A 19,170-nucleotide genomic window follows, 5' to 3' on the forward strand; every position below is an offset into this window, starting at 1 on the left:
CAAATCTACAGTCAGACTTTCATTTATCTGAACAATATTCAATAACCAACAAAAAGTAAAAGATTCCATCTGCCTTAGTTTGTATTTTTCAAACACTCAGGAAAGTATAGTTCCATAGTAATACTTTAAGATAACAGTTGCATAAATTTCTACGTAACTGAAATCTATTTTTAGCAGTTTTAAGCATACAGACTTTCAATAACAAAAATAATAATATTTACTGAGTTAAAAATTGTCAGACTGACCGTTGTAAGTATCTTACAAGTACTAACTCATTTAAGCCTCCCAGTAACTCTGTGAGGTTGTAACTACTATTCCCATTTTAAGGTGAGGATACTAAGGCACAAACAAGTTAAAATAGGTTGACCAGCAAACAAATGCTAGAGCTGAGGATTCAAATCCAAACAGGGTATGTCTCCAGAGCTCATGCCAGGAAACCCACGCCAAGAAAAAAAAAATGCCTTTTTAAGATCACTGCTTTTGTGGAGTGGCATAAATTCTGTGGTCTCTGGCCTCGTGCCATAGCAATGTTTGGATGGACGACAGGATAGGTGGATGAAAGGACGGATGGATGCTCTGTGATCTGGTTTATGCCATCATGTAAACTGAAGCTCCTCCACTAATTTGCCATTAAACAAGGGACAAACAGAACACTGAGGCAAAAGAAGCAGAAAGTGGACCAGAAAAGGAGAGAGCTAAGTCAGCATTTCCTTTTTATTTTTTAGAGTACTAATAATTAACCTAAAACAGAGTTTTTGCCTTCAGTTTATGCGAGGAGTTGCAAAAGAGCATAACTAACATAAACAATTTAACCTAGCAAACTTTACAAAGCTCAGAGGAAGAATAATATATGTTTAATGGGAACGAAGACTTCTCATGAAAGCTATTAAAAAAGATAAAAATAAATAATACCTAACTGCCAAAAAGGACAGCAAAATAGTCTTCCCGAATAAAACTGGAAATGTTTATGATCTAATTAACAATATATAAAGCCAAATTCTACATCTGCCAATTATTTCAAGTATTTGTTTTTTCTTTAGTGTTTATTCTTTAATAAGCAGTAATGGCAAAGACATGCTTTCAGAGATATTAACTTTCAGCAAAAAAAAATCTACTTTCAAAATATATCCAACTTAATATATAATCAGTAACAATTATTGAATAGAAGAGATTACTTTGCTGGTCTTTAAAAAAAACACTTGAGTACTGAGTACCTAGAGAGCTCTAAGGTACAGTTCGGTTAATGTAAATGCCGCCGCCACCCCCATCCAGGACAATTCCATATATTGTAACCTCAAAGATGGCCCTTGGAGTTCTGCAATATAACAGTACTGAGTATCTGAGTAGAATTCACTTTAGAACTATAATTGTTTTAAATTCTGCTACAGGATCAAGAGAACATACTACCTGTACATCAGGATGGTCAGAGATCAGAGCCCCTTCATTGTCGTAGGTATAAACTACAAAATCTTCAGGCAAAAGGTCTCTGGAAGAAGAATAAAACAGACCATTTAAAATTATTTTAAATTTTAAATAATTCAAACATACAGTGGCATTTGGAATTCTAGCAAAATTACTTTCAGGGTGAACCAAGGAGTCATTACTGTCTTGATCAAGCCTTCTGAGGACAGATCCAACAATCCAAGAGGTTTCTCCCTTTTGCAATAAATTGGGAAATGTGGACAAGGGCATTGTCCTTCCAAGAAAGAGAGGGAGAAAATAAAGTAAGAAGCAACAGTGAGAAACGGGTTAAAAGCCTGGTCCGCTCATCGTGGGAAAGCCGTCTCCTTCAGATGCCGTCAGCTTCAATTCCTAGAAATCTTCATTTCAGGTAACTGGATGGTATGTGGGTCCAGCCAGGGTGCGCTGCCTTCTCCAGGTGCGACACCTGAATGCAGAGCCTGAATGCCAAACTCTGGAGTTTGGCAGCACAAGCGTCAGTGAGCAGTGCCTGATAGGAGCCCTGAAAGAGCGGCGGGAGTGGCTACTTTGGGAGGTGTCTTTTTCGGCAGACAAAATCTCCAGGTTGCAAGTGTGGTGTGTGGGTTTTTGTCTCCAGGAGCACGCTGTGAAGAGATTGCTCTGCTAAAGGGTGGTTATCGTCAACAGAAGCAATCAGGCCTTCACGATGTTGAAGTGTGTCTCCCTTTAAAAAGCTGTGAATCGAAAGCAGCAGGAGCCAAGTGCATGGAACGTCCTGTAATTATCTCAAAAGGTAAGTTTTTGAGTCCCGAAGGACCTAAGATTGAGAAGAACCAGTGGCAGGGGTTTTAGCCAGGGTATGTGGAGGGTTTCTACAAACTTCACCAAATGAGTCTCAATAACACCGTTAGCAGGTTTGACCAGACCAGGAGACCGAGGATGATAAGCACAGCGAAACTGCTGCAGAATTGGCCAAACAGCACAGACCTGTCGAAGCACCTGGTGAAATGAGTTCTCAGTCACTATCAAGTTCCAGCCGGGCTCCCCAGGTGGGGATAATCTTTACTAAAAGAACTTTAGCCAAGAAATAGCAGAGGCCTGTCAACAAGGGAAGGCTTGAGTCCAGTGAGAAAACATACAGACCACGACCAAGACACATTTATCCCCACGAGACGGGGGAAGCTGTATGAAATCCATCTGCGAACCCCTGAATAGTCCATTGGGCAGTTTAAAGTGTCCGGGAGCAGTGAACACAGGTTTTCTTGCATAGTATTTCGGTCACGTATAGGCACTTCTGGTGGCTTTATTAATATTTGCCCACCAGTACTGGTGCATAAAGGGCACCATTTTATCAGTAGAACAACAGCTCGAGGCATGTACAGCGGTTTGCAGTCAGAGCTTTCGAGCTTCCGATAGGACTGGGCTGCAATTTGGCCTGAACCAAAGCTTTCTTTTTGTCAAATCAACAATTGTTGACTTGTTTTTTCCTTTACTGAGGTCAATTATTGGGCTTCTCTAGCCAGTTTTTCTAAGTTATTATTTGGGGAAATATCCCTTTGGACCATGACAGAGGTTCCTGTAAGGGCTGCATTCCTTGTGGAAGTGTCAGTAAGGTGATTTCCTTTAGCTTCCATAAAGTCAAGCTTAGAATGTCCTGGGATCTTAATAATAGCTAAAGCAGAAGGTAAAAGCATCCAGGGGCTGGCCCAGTCGTGTAGTGGTTAAGTTCACACATTCCACTTTGTTGGCCCAGGGTTCGTGGGTTCAGATCCTGGGCACAGACCTACACACCGCTCATCAAGCCATGCTTGTGTGATAGTGGTGGTGTCCCACATACAAAATAGAAGACTGGCACAGATGTTAGCTCAGAGACAATCTTCCTCAAGCAAAAAGAAGTTTGGCAATGGATGTTAGCTCACAGCCCAATCTTTCTCACACACACAAAAAAATGTAAAGCGTCCTGGACATAAGGGACATTTTTTATTTTATTTCCGATAGAAGGAAACCATGTTGCTTTCACAACATTCCAAAATCACGAGCTACTGAAAAGCATATCTACTATCAGCATAAATATTGCCAGTTCTGCCCTTGGCTAGGGTGTGGGCACATGCAAGTGCATATAATTCAGCTCGCTGGGCCATAGTAGCCAAAAGCAAAGGCACTGCTTCAGTTGCATCAAAATGTGTTATACCGCATATTCAGCACGACATTTGCCATTGAAACCTTTTAAATAAGAACCAGCAGTGAACCAGGAGAAGCTGAGTTCCCTGAAGATCATCACGAGGGGTCAGGAGGTGATCCGTCAGGGTTAGGCAGCTGTGTGGGACTTAGTCAGAGACGGAGGGTGGAAGAGCAGCAGGGCTCAGGTTATTGCAGCCAGAAGGAGTTATGTGAGGCACAGTTAGTAAGAGATCTCCCAAGAGGTGACACGGCTGGAAGATGTTGAGTGTGGTAAGAAGTTAGGAGGGCTTCCACTACATGGGGTACAAAGATGGCTAAAGGAGATCCCACAACAATTTTCTCAGTGACCTTAACCAAAAAGGCAGTGGCAGTATGGCCCTAAGGTAAGGAGGGGACCCTTGTGCCACAGGGTCCAGGTGCTGGCTCTAACACCCTAGGTCAATGGTGGCCCCTTGTGTTTTTGGGTGAGCACCCAAGGGGGATTCCCTTCCTTTTTATATACAAAAAGGAAAAAGGGAAGCTGATAATCGGGATGTCCAAGGGTAGGGGGCTTCATTAAGATCTCCTTTAAGTCTTTAAAGCCTACATCATCCTGTTCTCCCATAAAATTGGATCAGGGTTATTGTCCTTTGGTAACTCATACAGAGGTTTGGCCAAAAGAGAAATTTGGAATTCAATTTCGAAAATAGCCAACTAACCTAGAAAACCTCACAGCTGACATTTAGTTTGGGTTTTGGGAAACTCAGGCCACCACGAAGCCCATCTGGATCTAGGTGTAGCCCTTGTTCTGATATCAGATGCCCTAAATACCAAAACTGGGTTTGGACAAAGTGCAATTTTTCCTCCGTGACTTCGTGTCCCTTTAAGACTAAAAGCTTTAGCAGGTGGATGCTGTCTTCCTGTGAGGAGGCCTAGGAGGGAGAGCAAGGAAGCAAATCCTCCACAAATTGCAACAAAGTAGAGCCTCTAAGAAACTTTATATCATCCAGATCAGCCTTCAGGATTTGTGAGAAATAAGAAGGACTTTCAGCATTACTGTCCAGGTGTGTTGCCATTCTTCCCAAGTGAAGGCAAAAAGCTAAGATTCCCGCCTTACCAACTGGAATACTACGGAATGCACTGCATAAATTAATTAGAGTGAAAAATGTGCTTTCAGTCGGACTGGATGTCAGCAGCACATGGGGGTTAGGAACAACAGGGTGCCAAAGGATGGTAACAATGTTGTTTATTGCTCAGGTCCTGGACAAACCTCCATCCTCCGCCACTGGGTTTTCGCACAGGCAGACAGGAGTATTATAGGGACTAGTGCAGGGGACAAGAAGGCCTGTGGCCTCATAGTCCTCTATTATCAGCTCGATGCCCTAGAGGTCCTCTTTATTTAGAGAGTATTGATTACTTCTGGGAAAAGTCTTTGAGAAATCTTTTGGGACCTTAACAGGCAGTGCACTGTGGATTCTGCCAACATCTGTTTTGAATTTTCCCATAAAGAGGGTGGTAGCTGATCAAATCGGGACAAATAACTAATATCCTTGGAATTTGCTTTAATGTTGTCAGAGACAGAGCAAATAAAAGACGCTGAAGGGTCATTTAATTCACCTAGTTGACCACTTTGATTGCTGCTGTCAAATTCTAGAATTATTTCCCCCTTTTGAGAGAAAGAGATTCCAACATGGTATTTTTCTAAGAAATCTCCACCCAATAAATGAACAGGAGCAGAGGAACAAAGAAGAAAAGGATAGGTATTTCTCAAAGGGCCTAAATAAAAGAGAATGGGTTTAGAGACAGGGACCCCTTGCGGTTCGTTTGAGACCCCACCGTTTGAACTATTTCAGTATTCTGGGGCAGGGCTGTTTAATAACAGTGGGGTGAGCACTGAGAGCGTGGCTCCAGTTAATAAACACAGGAAAAGATTCATTCCCAATCTGGAGAGTGGTTTCCCCAAGGTGATTAAGGGGAAAGACTTGGAGCCTCATCACTGGGGATTAGGAAGGCACTGGGAAGGGTGGTTAAAGGGTCGAAAACCCCTGGAGTGCTTACACTTGAGACAGTGTCTCTTCAAATGCCCTGGATTTTCATAATAATAGCAAAGACTGGAAATTTTCTGGTTCTGTCTGAGGATCTCCATTTGGTGAAGTTCAAAATTAAGGATTTTTGTGCTCCTCCTTTCAGCTGAGTAATCTAGGGTATGAGAGAGCCGATTTGCCAGACTGACCAAATCTGGAGTGGACACAGTCTCCCATTCCATCCTGGTCCTTCTTACTAGAAGGGAACGGTCCTGGTTCAGCCCATTAATAACCATACAATTAAAGGCTACCCAAATGGATTTAACACCCATGGCGAGGCCAGAGCTCTCTCTAAAAGCGATCTGAAGCTGATCATAATAGTCATGAACAGACTCACCTGTGAAACCCTGAATTCTGTACAAGCCTGAATCCTGTTCTCATCAACAGGCTTAGGAAAGCTACCGTACTCGTTCGGGGAAGCTCTCTAGTGAGTGTTCCAGTATCTTGCCAAATGTTAGGGGTCTGTTTTTCTAAATCCCTTTCAGGGTTTTCCCATCAGGCAAGTTTCATCCAATGCTGGGCCTGACCTTCACCAACAGGCATGTGGACTAATTGATATAAACCTGAGAAGCCAGGTTGATAAGTCTGAAGAACTATGTCAAACTCTTCAGCAAACTTATGGGGGTCCTCAGTTACTTTGGGAGACTTGAACTATGGTTCACCACTCAGCTTTAGTCCAGGGAACATAAGAAATGTGGGCTTTATCTGGATCCTCAGAAGACTTAACTTTAAAGGGGCAGGTTCTGATAGGTTCAGAGGAGGAGCAGGGAGAGGTTCAGAGATGGGAAGTTTGGCAAGAGCATTAGAATGGGGAAGTGGAGGGTCTAGAGAAGGTGGGGCAGCACAGAAGGGAAAGAGGAAGACGGTGTTGGGAGTGGCACGAGTGACGAAGGAGCAGGGAGAAACCAACAAGATGGTGCCTAAGACAAAGAAGCCAGAGGAGGGGAACATGAAGATTTAGAAGCCATTTTGTTCTCCTTTAGTTGTTTGGTTGTCTCGGTTAATTTAGTTTTGGTGTTCTGCAGAGAGGCAATTTTAGAGTCCTGAGTATGTTTGGAGGCCTTGAGGTAGCTATTAAAATAGATATCCCATTCAGTTTATTTAATTTCAGAGTGATGGGTTTTCTCTAATTTAGTACTGAGAAAAGCAAGTTTGGGAAGACCAAAAATCCCCCATAATAGCCACTGCTGTTCTGAATCACTTTTGGTTAAATCAGTTCATTTAGTTAAAAGTGTGCATGAGGAGGGACCATCGTTTTTAAACATGAAATGAGCCAGGGTACCTAAAGACGGGCTGCCCTTAGAGCACTTAGATGACTGGGATCCCATTTCTCAAATTTTCCTGAGGGCAAAAGAAAATTCTTAGCTAGCCTGATCCCAAAAGGATCAGTTTCAAAAAAAAGTTTCAGCGTGCTTCCAAAAGGAAAATAACCATATATTCACCAAGGACAAAGCCTTGACAATAAGGATGAGGCCCTGAACCAGAAAGGACAAAGTCTTTCACAATCCCGAACAAAATCAGAGCTTGAAACACAAGGAGAGTGGAGCTCAGAATCCGAGAGGAGAGCCACGGCAGCGATGAGCGCAAGAGGCTCAATGCGGGTACCCGCTCGATTCCGGGGGTCGTCATCTCTCAAGGGTTGCCTCCTTCAGATCCCACTTTTTAACACCATTTAATGAGAACTTTAAAATACAATCGCCAGTTATTTTACCAGGAAAATGAGTTTATTCAGGAACAGCAAAGGAATTGCAATTCGGAGCATGCCAACTATGGTGAACAGCAGGTAAGTCCAAAGAACAAAAGAGGGAAGCTCACTTAAAGAGGGAGAGTTGGGTGGGGCTGTTCTAAATGAAAGTTCATTGGAGGGGAGCAAGAGTTGAGGATGGCAACAGCTCCTCCTTGGCTGAGCTGCAGCATTTTCCACGGGCTGGGCTTGTTGCCAGGTGAAAAGAAATTCTTCCTTCCTCCTGCTGGAGTAGCAAAGTAGCAGCCCACTTCCTGTTGGAGATGCAAGGTCTGTCTCTTCCTGTTTGGGGTAATTGATGAGGAGTGGCAGGGCATGAGAGCTCCTCTACAGGCCTTCCTGACTCAATTTTAGTTGAGGTTTCCTTTTTTAATTTTTACATACAACTAGGGACACAACTCATAAGGCATTATCCCTACAAGAGATGAGTAGGAATAAAAAATTTCACCTGAATTAGATTACTTAAAATAATTAAATTATTATATAAAGAAGGAGGTACCATAACACTAAAAGCTCATAAATGGACTTGCATCAGAAGTCGTGTGCTTTACTTCCTCATAAAGAATGTTAGGCTGCACGTTTGTTCCAAATGTCAGAAAGTGCTGGTTGCAAAAAACTTAAGTAATGTCCTTAAATTTTTCTGATACATCTCATAGGAACAGTATAAATTAGGTAATATTGTAATCATATTTCTGGAAGAAAAATAAGTGCTTTTACTCTTTTCTAAAAGTCTTATGTAAACAAGAAGCACTCATTGCCTTAACCTCAACTACAGAGGCAAAATTTGTGTCAGTTGTTGGAAGAAACAATTACTGCTGATTCCTTGCATGTTAAGGGAGCTGAGCAATGTAAACCACATGTGTAAAGATAGGGTTATCTTTGTTTAAGAAAAAAATGTTCAATGACACTTTACTCAGGACCATCGCCATAGCACAGGGACCACACAATGGGATTTTATAGTGGGGAGAGAGATCAGGCTCAACGCTAAACACCAGGTGGACAAGTGGGAATTTACAGCCAAGGAACAGGGTGGGGTCTGTGGATGGAAAATTACTAAGAGAAAACATCAGGAGTGAGGGGGGTTCTAGTCAAACCAACCTAACACATTCTTACTGAAGACAGGCCAGGGTGATCAGACATCCAGAATGATCAGATATTGGGGGGGGGGGGGTTCCTGATAAACCGATTTAGCAGGGTTCTTACTGGATTTTACAAGGAAATGCACCCAGAGGCCTAGGAGAAGGTCCAGCAGTCTGACTAAAGTCTAGTCCAGCAAAGAATCTTTGTTAGTCTCTCCTGATGTTCAAGGAAAGAAGAGACATTCTTCTTTCTTCTGAACAATATAAGTCCATTTTCTCAATTGGTTGCCTTTTGTTCATTAAGCACCAGCTGAATCATCTACTGGGACTTGGCAGTAGAGGATATTTGCTAGATGGTGCTGGCAGTCCAGCATTTAATGAGGGGAGTTGCTATGAAAATAAAAGAAAAACAAAGACTAATAGTTAGGAACCCAGTTTCAGAGTCCAGTGGGCAGCAGTCAAGACTTTTAGACCTGAGCGTGAAGCATCTTTAGAGGGTAGAGTGAGGATGGCATTGGCCATCTGACGAATTTTCCTAGTTTGCAGTTCGAATGTCCCTGGTGATGGCATCAGGTGTTCTGGTGAACTTTCCGAGTGGTCCATACAGCAGGAGGCACAAAGGCTGCCCATAGGTGATCTGTTATGGTAATTTTTTTTTTTTGAAGTTTATATCAAGTTGTCTAGCTTCAGCTTGCAGAGCTTTGGCAAAAGCACAATTTTAGTTCTCAATGATTCCAAGTCAGAAGGGAGAAAAATCAGAACGTTAATTTGGAGACTTGTAGCCAGATATTGGAGGAAACTGGAAGAATTCAGGATTTGGTAAGGACTGGCAAAATGTGCAAGAAAGAATCAGCAAGAGTATGCTATAGTTTTCCATTGAAACAAAAAAATTCTCTCTATAATCATTCCCACGTGCAAGAAAGAATCAGCAAGAGTATGCTATAGTTTTCCATTGAAACAAAAAAATTTCTCTCTATAATCATTCCCATTTCTGCCAAAGAAAATCAAAGTAAGACTAATTTTTTGGAAAGTAAGTCTAGTCTCATTAAACCTGGCCTGATCATTTGCATAAGTGCAGCAAAAACAGTGTTTGACCACAGAGGCCCTTATTTGAGTTTGCTTTTCTGGAACATTTCACAGGAAATCTCAGATTGGACTTTTAAAAGCCTCTCAGGGCTGGGAAGCCATGTCGACTTGCCACCAGATCCTGCCTGCAAGACCTATAGATTTGGGTGGATTCCTCTCTTTTTGAGGTCCCCAAAATATCTTGAGCTTCCTGAACCTGCTAGAAGTGACCTTCCTTACTCACCTGTGAGGCAGGAAACCCTGTAAAAGCCAAGTACAGGCTGGCTTTTCCAAGGAGGGCTTTATAAATCTTGGCTCCTTAACGTCAGCTTTAGTTCATTAAAGCTGTCTGGTCATATCTGATTCAATGCACTTCATTCTCAAATAAGACATTCCAGTCAAAGCCTTGGTGATATAAGCAAGGTTTCCAATTGTGTTCTGTTACAAGGAAAACAGATTCTTACTGAACTTATGCAAATAACTATATTGCCATGACCAGAAGAATACTCTTTCTAAGAGTTTCCAAAGTCTGGAGTTAGGTAGGGAGAAAAGATAAATGCCTCAATTATGTTTACAAAGGTATAATTTACCAAGTTGCTATAAGCTATACATAGCTTAAGAGAAAAAAGAAAAAGGTTTCCTTAAATCTAGAAAATAAAACATTGAAGAACCAAATGTTCCAAACAAATCATAAAAAATTATAATCATCCTCATAAGTTCATTCAGTCCCATGTAATTAAAGTCTTGTTCTGCTTGATCTTGAGTTAGCGGTTTTATGAATCCATCAGCTTCTTCACTAGTTCTAGAAACTCTCAGTCCAGTGGCATGGTCTCAAAGTTTTCAAATAATGCCATCATGGACCATTCTCACATATAGCTGATTATGAATGCTTTCAGAAAAGAATCAGGGTAAAATAATAACTGTGAATGACAAAAAACTTAAAAATAGTCATGGTTAAAGATATGATGAGCATTCACTATAATGCTATTGACAAGGAAATGTGGTTAGTTCTGTGATATACAATAATTTAAGATAATAACAGACAATAAGGATATTGACACATTTCTATGAAGTTCATACAATTTCTGAAATACCTATATTAGTAACATATATCCATACACATATAACCTAAGGTATACCATCACTTCCTATTTGACAATGCTTGCCACATAATTTAACATATTAAATAAGTCTAATTAGTTCAACATCTCTCTTTTTATAAGAAGAAAGACTGGGGCCGGCCCGTGGCTGAGTGGTTAAGTTCACCCACTCCACTTTGGCAGCCTGGGGTTTCACCGGTTCAGATCCTGGGCACAGATGTGGCACTGCTCATCAAGCCATGCTGAGGCATTCAGAGCCAGAAGGACCTACAACTCAAATATACAACTAGGTACTAGGGGGCTTTGGGAAGAATAAGTAAAAAAAAGATTGGCAACAGATGTTAGCTCAGGTGCCCATCTTTTAAAAAGAAAAAAAGACAAATCCTTTGAGATTTTTCCAGGGGCCCTTGGGAAATCACAAAGTTAGTTTGAGGTCAAAAAAACTCCACTTAGAATTTGATTTGGGGAAGCTGCAAAAATGTCAAAAGGCTTGAACACTTGACTAAGTAGGATTACAGGTCCTTTTAATTGTGATGAAACTCACAATTAAAAGATTTCAAAGGCAAATACAGACAGTTACACAGTTGTAAAAAATTCTTAGCTCTCTTAATATTGAGAATATTGGTTTTCTTAAATAATCAAAGACCTGATAAATATGAAATGAAGCACAGGAAATTATTTTAAAACACAAAATCTTGTTTTCCCAGGTAGATTAATTAAAGAGTAAAGAAAAACAACCTTTTTAACAATTTCTTATTATGAGAAAACCAATAATCTAAGTAAAACTTTGTTGTTTTAACAGAGAAATAAAACCAAACTCTGGTTTTGCATCAGTGTACTATTGACACGAAGGCAAATTACAAAAAAAAAAAAACTTACAAATAAACCCATCCAATCTTAGCCAGCTTTGACCACATAAGGAAAAATTCCTATTCCAAGGTTCCTTTTCCATAAACCTAAAAAAATTTTCTTATATCCATTCAGTTTTTGTCCTACTCTTTCCTTCTTATTCTACTTTAGTCATTCTACTTTAGGACAAATTACTCTCTTTTTCCCTTAACACACCTTTCATACGTTTCCTTGCATCCAGAGTTTTATTTTCTTTACCCTTTTTCCTAATAGTTGCATTTACATATACTGATTATATTTTTTTAGCCATTCATAACCCTGATTTTTAGTGAAAATTAGGAAAGCAGGCAACTGCAAACCATCTGCCACATACCATCATTTTGTAGCAAATTTATGAATATATAATTTCATAATTTCTAGAGACATATGTCTTTTTCATAGTACAATTCCTCATGCTTATTAACAGACTCAAATATATTTAGCTTCTCTATACCATATAAAAACAAGATGCCAAAAGTAAGTAAAATTAAATTTATGTTTCAATATTTTCTTTGGAAATGATCCAGACAGTAAATGAATATCTATCATTAACTTACTATAGCTTTAAGGTTTCAAGTTATGAAAAAGACTTTTGAAACAATTTTTAAAGAGACATGATAAAATATAATTATCATTGAAAAGTTCATAAACTTTTATCTCATTTACATATATTTAATTTACTTGTGCTTAACAATTATGCTTGAATTACTCATGAAATTTCATGTGACATTAATCAAACGAAGCTAGCCATCCATCATCTTAAGTGATTTTTCTTGTTGACAAATTGGGCAAGTATCAAAAAAAAAAAAAATCGCAGAGCAAAAACCCTAAAAAGTTATACAAATGATTCTTCCCTCATTTTTTTTTAACTGCTGTGCCTGACACACATCAAGCGATTCCTTTTTGTGATACGTTTTGTTCTGAGGTTGGATTTATAGTTCATAATCTTAAACATCTAGTAAAGACAACATAAGCTTGTCTGACTAGTAAACATAGGTAGAAAAATACTGTATATCTGCATTATATATTTGATACTGACAACTTTGAAGTTGTCAGAGTTTATCAATAATTTTATCAACAATTTAAAAACTAGCTTTATTTACCAAAGATTATCCCAGATCATTTGAGCTTAAAAAAAAAAAAAAAACACTTAGGTTAGTTTCTATATTTCTGAGAGTTTTAGGAAAACAATTTATATAAGTGCTGATTTATCCCTAAGCCAATCTGAACAGAACTCCTTTAAGGGATTTCAGAAAGTAAACTGGTAATACCATCCAGAGGTAGGAAACTATCACACATATATAACATACTCATATAGAGACATATATATGTCTGTATACATATACATGTATGCAGACAGACACAAATAGAGATCTTACAGCTTCCATTCTAAAATGTTAGCTATGAGTCAGTAAAATAGTAACTACAATCTCACTGGCTTATCTCCACTTTGTCTTTTGGGGGGTTTTTCGGTGAGGAAGATTGGCCCTGAGCTAACATGTGTGCCACCTGTCCTCTATTTTGTATGCAGGATGCCGCCACAGCATGGCTTGATGAGCGGTGTGTAGGTCCACGCCTGGGATCCGAACCAGCAAATGCCAGGCCACTGAAGTGGAGCATGTGAACTTAACCACTAAGCCACAGGGCTGCCCCTCCACTCTGTATTTTTGTCCAAATTGTGTTTCCAGCAAATGGAACAAGTTGAGGTTATCCACCTAACAATATTTGTGTAGGAGACTTTTAAGATCTTCTTTTGCCCTCAGACATAATCTTATGGAGGCTGTGGGCTAAGGAGACATCCATCTGCTGTCTGGACGTTTCCAAAGCCCATGTGAGTGGACAAGTCATCCAGCTCTACTTCCAAAGAGACTTCTTTCTCTTTTCAGCCTCAGGTAGTTGCCTTCAGGGATATCTGAGGCCGCTGAGAGCCCCCAGTGGAGGGCAGGGGACCTAAAATTCAAGTGACTGTGGGGAAATGAGGAGCTGAAGTGGGAAGGGAGAAGTCTAACAGGGGCGGACAGAGGGATGGAGGAAGTAAGGGTTTGCTGGAGGACACATCAAAGGATTCCAGGGAAGTAGAGGGAACATGGAAGGTGGTAAGAGGAAGGAGCAGCAGAAGCAGTGGGAAGGGAGAAGTACTAGAAGAGTCAATTTGAGATCTTAATTTTCCCAAAGAGGCCAACGAAGTTCCAAATTATCCTCAGCAAAACCATGCCAACAAGAAAGGAAGCAGGCACAGCAGAACGTTGCAGGAGTTTGAGAAAAGGGTTTCAGCTGACTGAGAAGTGCCTATGGGAGAAACGGGATCCAACAGAGAGAACAGAGAGACCTCACAGAGAGCCAGGAAGAAGAGACTTCCAGTGCAGGGAGGTACCTTTCAAAAGAAGCCTGGGACTCTAACCCAACGTCAGAGAATACACTCAAAATCTTAAGAATCAAGACCCCTCCTTACCAGCTTCAACGGACGTTTGTCCGGAACAACAGTTTAAGAGTCGGACACAGCAATGGATCCCCAGTCAGTCAGGGGTAAAGACAAAGGCTTCAAAGGTGCACACTTACGGTCCTGGGTGAGAGATGCAGGGGCCCAATAATGAATCTGACCCTGAGTCATGGCACCATGACTGGTGAAGAAAACAAATATTCCATGACCCTTGTTAAAGATGGTAAGGCAGACTTTATACTCAGGACCATTGCGGTGAGTGGAGGGACCACTGCAATGGATTTTACAGTGGGGGAGAGAGAGCGCAGGCTCAACTCCAAATACAGCATGGGCAGGTGGGAATTTACGGCCAAGGAGCAGGGTGGGGTCTGTGGATGGAAAATCACTAAAAGGAAACATCAGGGTGAGGGAGCCTCTGGCTAAACTAACCTAACAGATTCTTGCTGAGACAGGCCAGGGGGATCAGACATCGCCTGGGGGGCGGGCGGAGATGAGGAAGCTGATCAGATATCCAGAGGGATCAGATATGGAAGGTGGGGATTCTTGCTAAACTGACTTAGCAAAGTTCTTGCTAAAGCTGGACTTTACAGGGAAGTACAGAGATGGGCCTATGATAAGGCTCATGAGCCTGGATAAAGTTTGGTCAAGCAAAGAATCTTTGTCACGTGCAGAACTGGAGCAGCTCTTCGCCTGTCTTCAACGCTTACGGACAAGTCAGGAATGCAGTGCGCTAGCTAGTGATTTACAACGTGACATTTCAAGTTCTACACTCCCCGGGAGGCCTCCAGGACCAGCCGGTCTACATTGTTTAGAGATGGATAGATCGATGGTTTGCATGCAGTTTAATCAGTCACACAGCCTGACTTCAGCTACATGACCAGCGTACTATAAAAGACCCCTTCTGTAAACTCGCGCCTTGGCTCCTAGGCTCCTCTGAAAATATCTCAGTGGTTCATATCTTCACACATATCTCAGTGGTTTGTAACCTGAAGACAAAGCATGTCTGCGCAACTGAGAAAGGCCCCTGGGGGGCGGTGCCTGGGAGTTTTCAAACCCCCTGATGATTACTTGCACTTTCTTTTCTTGATGTACTGTATCCTTTACCTTTATTAAAGTCTACTGAGTGAGCTTGGGCGTAGCCTGTGGAGTCTTGAGTCCTTCCAATGATCCAATCTTGTCCAGTCACGGTAGTCTCCCTTCTCTCACTCTCCCTGACAGATCCACCCGCTGTGCTCCCTCTAGTGGTGAATTTGAAAAGAATAAATTGCAGATGCTTGGCGCTGCTCTGCCCTTCTTCCTCTCTGGGAGTCAATGCCCGGCCAGTGAGAGCACAAGTTCCACTAGGCTTCTCCAGAGCAGGCCTGCCACCATGTAGCACTGACACGAATGGCTAAATCTACCTTATACTGGGGTTCAAGACCAGCAGGTCCACCAGGCTCTCATGCTAAGCTAACCCTCCAACCCAACCCTTATCAATAATAAAAGTGATGTTCTGACCACCTATTTAACTTACCCTTCTATTTTATTTTTAAATTTGTTCAGCACAGGCAGTGAAAAGGTGTGCTATCTTCTTTCCCACAACCCCAGTCCCTGCCAGATACCCCAATTAAATGATATGTACACTCCTCTACAAGGGGGTTTCATAGCTTGAATCAGATTCTCAAAAGATTTGAGACCCAAAAAATGTTAAGAACACTATCCTAAAGGCAATGGGAGGAAAAGTAAGCATTTATTCAAATACAGCCACTCTCTTATTGAATTTCATACTTTCCCCATTACTAGGGAGAGTGTATCTGAGCCAGTTTATTCTGGGCTATCTACTCTAAATTTTTTTCCTTGGTGATCACTATCTTTGATGACCACCTTTCAAAAACATTGAAAGGCCTAACGACTCTTACAGATGCCTAGAAAAGTACCATCTTCCCACCTATTCAAGAAGCACAGGAATGTAGACCAGACAGTGTACATATATAAAGATCACTAGGCTTCAGGTCAAGTGACTTGGATTTTTGCCCCAGCTTGAAGATTTGAAAACTACATGATGCTCAGCAAGTCAATGAACCTTCCTGAATCTTTGTATTCTTATCCATAAAATGAGGACAATAAACACTGTTCCACAATGAAGTTGTTATGACAATATGATAAATGAGATAAAGGTTAAGAAAATGCTTTATAAGCTGAAAACCATGCAAACATAAGGAACTATTATTTTGTTGAAATAATTTTAATTAACTTATATCTCTTTGTAGAAAGGAAGAGTAGGAGAAAATATTTAGACCTACTAGATTTTTGTACATATTGACATCATTACCTAGGAGTCAAGCAGGATCCCTGAGGAGTTTTGTGGGAATTAAATAAATACTACACTTAAAAGTACCTGGTATGATGCCTGGAACATAGAAAATATTTAATAAATGTTAACTTCCACCAAATACAGCAGAAGGCTTCAGAAAGTCTCTCTGTCTGAAAATGTCTGTCATGCTGCCTGAAATTCTGCCAGCGTGACTCAAACCCTTTGGCTCAGCATCCTCTTCTAAGATAAAAAGTGTTACTCAAATCTGAGGATGCATAAAAATCATCTGGAAAGCCTGTTAAAACACAGATTGCTGTGACACTTCCCAAAATTCCGATTCATTCTAGGGCTGGACCTGAGAATGTGCATTTCTACAAACTCCCAGCTGCTGCTGCTGATGGTTCCTCGACGCACTTCGAGCAGGACCTCCTTAAACAGCAACACTTCACGTCCCATCATTCACGCCTCAGTGTAAATGGGTTTATTAGGGGGCTTTTTTTCTCTCACTAAAGATCTCTCACTAAAGATACTGGAAGTTCTGCTACACAAGAAAAGGGAGAGAGGGAACAGGACAGGCCACAGTAAAGTGGGGGGCTCAGCACAGTCAGAAAGCCTGGCATTTCAAAAAGGCAGCCAAAGAAGACAGAGTACCAGGGTGGGATCAGGTGAAAACACGTCAAAATTAGGAGATGGCATTAAAAGGGGGAGGTGAGAGACTACTGTTATGGACTGAATGTGTCCCCCTTCCCCACAAAACTCATATGCGGAAGCCCTAAGCTCCAGTGTAGCTGTATTAGGAGATGGGGCCACTAAGGAAGTAATTATGGTTAAATGAGGTCATACACGTGAGGTCCTGAGACAACAGAATTAGGATCCTTATAAGAAGAGACATGAGAGAGCTTGCTCCTCCCCCTACCCCCCACCCTGTGCACACACCAAGGAGAGGGCAAGCGAGCACACGGTGAGGAGACGGCCATCTGCAGCCCAGCAGACAGCCCTCACCACACACCACTGTGCTGGCACTCTGGTCTCCAGCACTGTGAGAAAACACATTTCCGTTGTTTAAGTCTGTGGCATTTTGTGATGGCAGCTTACCAGACTGATACAACTATTAAGACTTCTTTACCCCTGCTCAGTTGTTACTTGGGCTGATCACAATTAAAAAGTTTTCTTCTAAAATACAACTTTCCCTTACTTTAATTGAAATTTATTTTCCCTTGCTTGAATGTCAATGGAAATGCGAAATAGTACGGCTTTTTCCACACTTCTACTCTTATTATTCTCACTTTTTAATCAATCTACTAAACAATACCTAAGAAAGGAAACCAACACACTATTGGAAAAAAACATTACTGAAAAGCCAAAGCAAATTAAATTTCTTACTTGTTCCTTTCCAAGTGAATAATATGTTCTTTTCCTTCAGCTTGAATGACATAAGATACCTAAATGCACAAAGAAGAAGAAAAGAACAATAAAATATCATCTTATAAATTACTTTTCAAAACAGGTACTTTTAGGGGACTGGAAGTTCCATCCTGAATTAAAATAATTTGGTATTGACTGAAATTGTTTTATGGAAGAAACTTATATCTTCTCTTAAATAAAAAAATACACTCTGATTATCTCTACGTACTTTTATAACCTATTGTGGAAAATGACCTGCTCGTTTATCTAAACTCTTCTGAAAATCATTTATAATTCAGCTATAACTTCAGGGATTATTTTTATTAAGTCCACACATTTATTACTTCAAGTATAAAGTACTTCCTCCTTTTGTTTGAATGAAATGCATCTGTTAGTTTCAAGAGATTATCCCTAGTTCTAGTTATCCAAAAGTTGAAAATAAAATTCCTACACTTTGATGATTTTACATCTTCATATGGATTACCACAGCTCATTAATTCTCAAACACACTCCCCCGCCCCTGGAACATCTCTGAAATCAGGAGGCACTGTACAGAGGCACAGCACTCTAACTGGTAGCACTCTGTCTGTTTCATAATTAGTGGTACATTAAATAACAGCGTGCCTTAAACTGATGGCATCTCGAGTCAATGAATTGAGATAAGCTAACTTGCCCTTACACATCCTCAAGCTCACTGGATCCTTCCTCTTCTCTACTTCAAACAACTCTGAAACAACTTCCCCAGCAACTCACCATTTCATTAGCCAGAAGCAGTTATTGTGATCACTAAAACCAGGAAATTCAATTTTGCCTTAACTCTTTAATAAAACAGGAAGTCATGGAGGGACTCGACAACATACAATATCATCAGAAGTGTCCTCTTATTTTCCCTACTGTTTCTGGACTTTAAGTTAACATTTTGCCAAGAAATAGCGTGATCTCCTCTTCTAGGGCACATCGTCTGACTCCTAAGGCCTAGAGCAAGTTCTAGATCCCAGCATTCTACTTCCACATCCTGAGTGGAAACCTGAGAACTCTGTGTGAGTCACCTCAGTCCCTACTGAGGCATCAAAAATACCGAGCTCCATCTATCACCACAGTTTTGGCATGTGCCTTTCCATCCTTTCTGCTCTTGGCCAATCATAGGATGTACAAACATCACTGTTATCTCCTCTGAGAAGAATTCTGAGAATTGTATCATGATGCTATATTCTTTCCCAAAATATCTGCCTGGATTGCTCATTCACCCTCCTTTTGGTCCTTACTCAAGGTCACATTCTCAGTAAGACCTTCTCAGGCTGGCCTATTAAAAAACAGAAACCCACCTACCCACCATTACCCCTACTTCCAGCACTCTCTATCCCCCTTCTTGCTTTAATTTTCTCCAGAGTACTTATTATCATCTTAAGTGTCTACATTATTCATCTATGTTATTTAGTTATTGTCTCCCCTCCCCCACTAGAATGGAAGCTCCATGAAGCATGGATTTGT

At 40.9% G+C, this 19,170-nt stretch overlaps 1 protein-coding gene across 2 annotated transcripts in view; it reads right to left on the minus strand.

Moving 5' to 3' along the window:
- The window catches only part of ADAM9 (ADAM metallopeptidase domain 9), a 164,334-nt gene that overhangs the window by 120,355 nt on the left and 24,809 nt on the right, over positions 1-19,170 (minus strand). For both annotated transcript variants that reach the window (XR_011534352.1, XM_070598850.1), the window contains exons 3-4: positions 17,659-17,717; positions 1,408-1,486 (exon numbers count right to left, since the gene is read on the minus strand). Coding sequence is in view for 1 of the 2 variants with exons in the window: in XM_070598850.1 (XP_070454951.1) it covers positions 1,408-1,486; positions 17,659-17,717 (138 nt within the window). In the remaining variant the exon portion in view is untranslated. The remainder of the gene's footprint in view (positions 1-1,407; positions 1,487-17,658; positions 17,718-19,170) is intronic.

The sequence above is a fragment of the Equus przewalskii genome, chromosome 28, assembly GCF_037783145.1.
Source record: "Equus przewalskii isolate Varuska chromosome 28, EquPr2, whole genome shotgun sequence".
Taxonomy (NCBI): domain Eukaryota; kingdom Metazoa; phylum Chordata; class Mammalia; order Perissodactyla; family Equidae; genus Equus; species Equus przewalskii.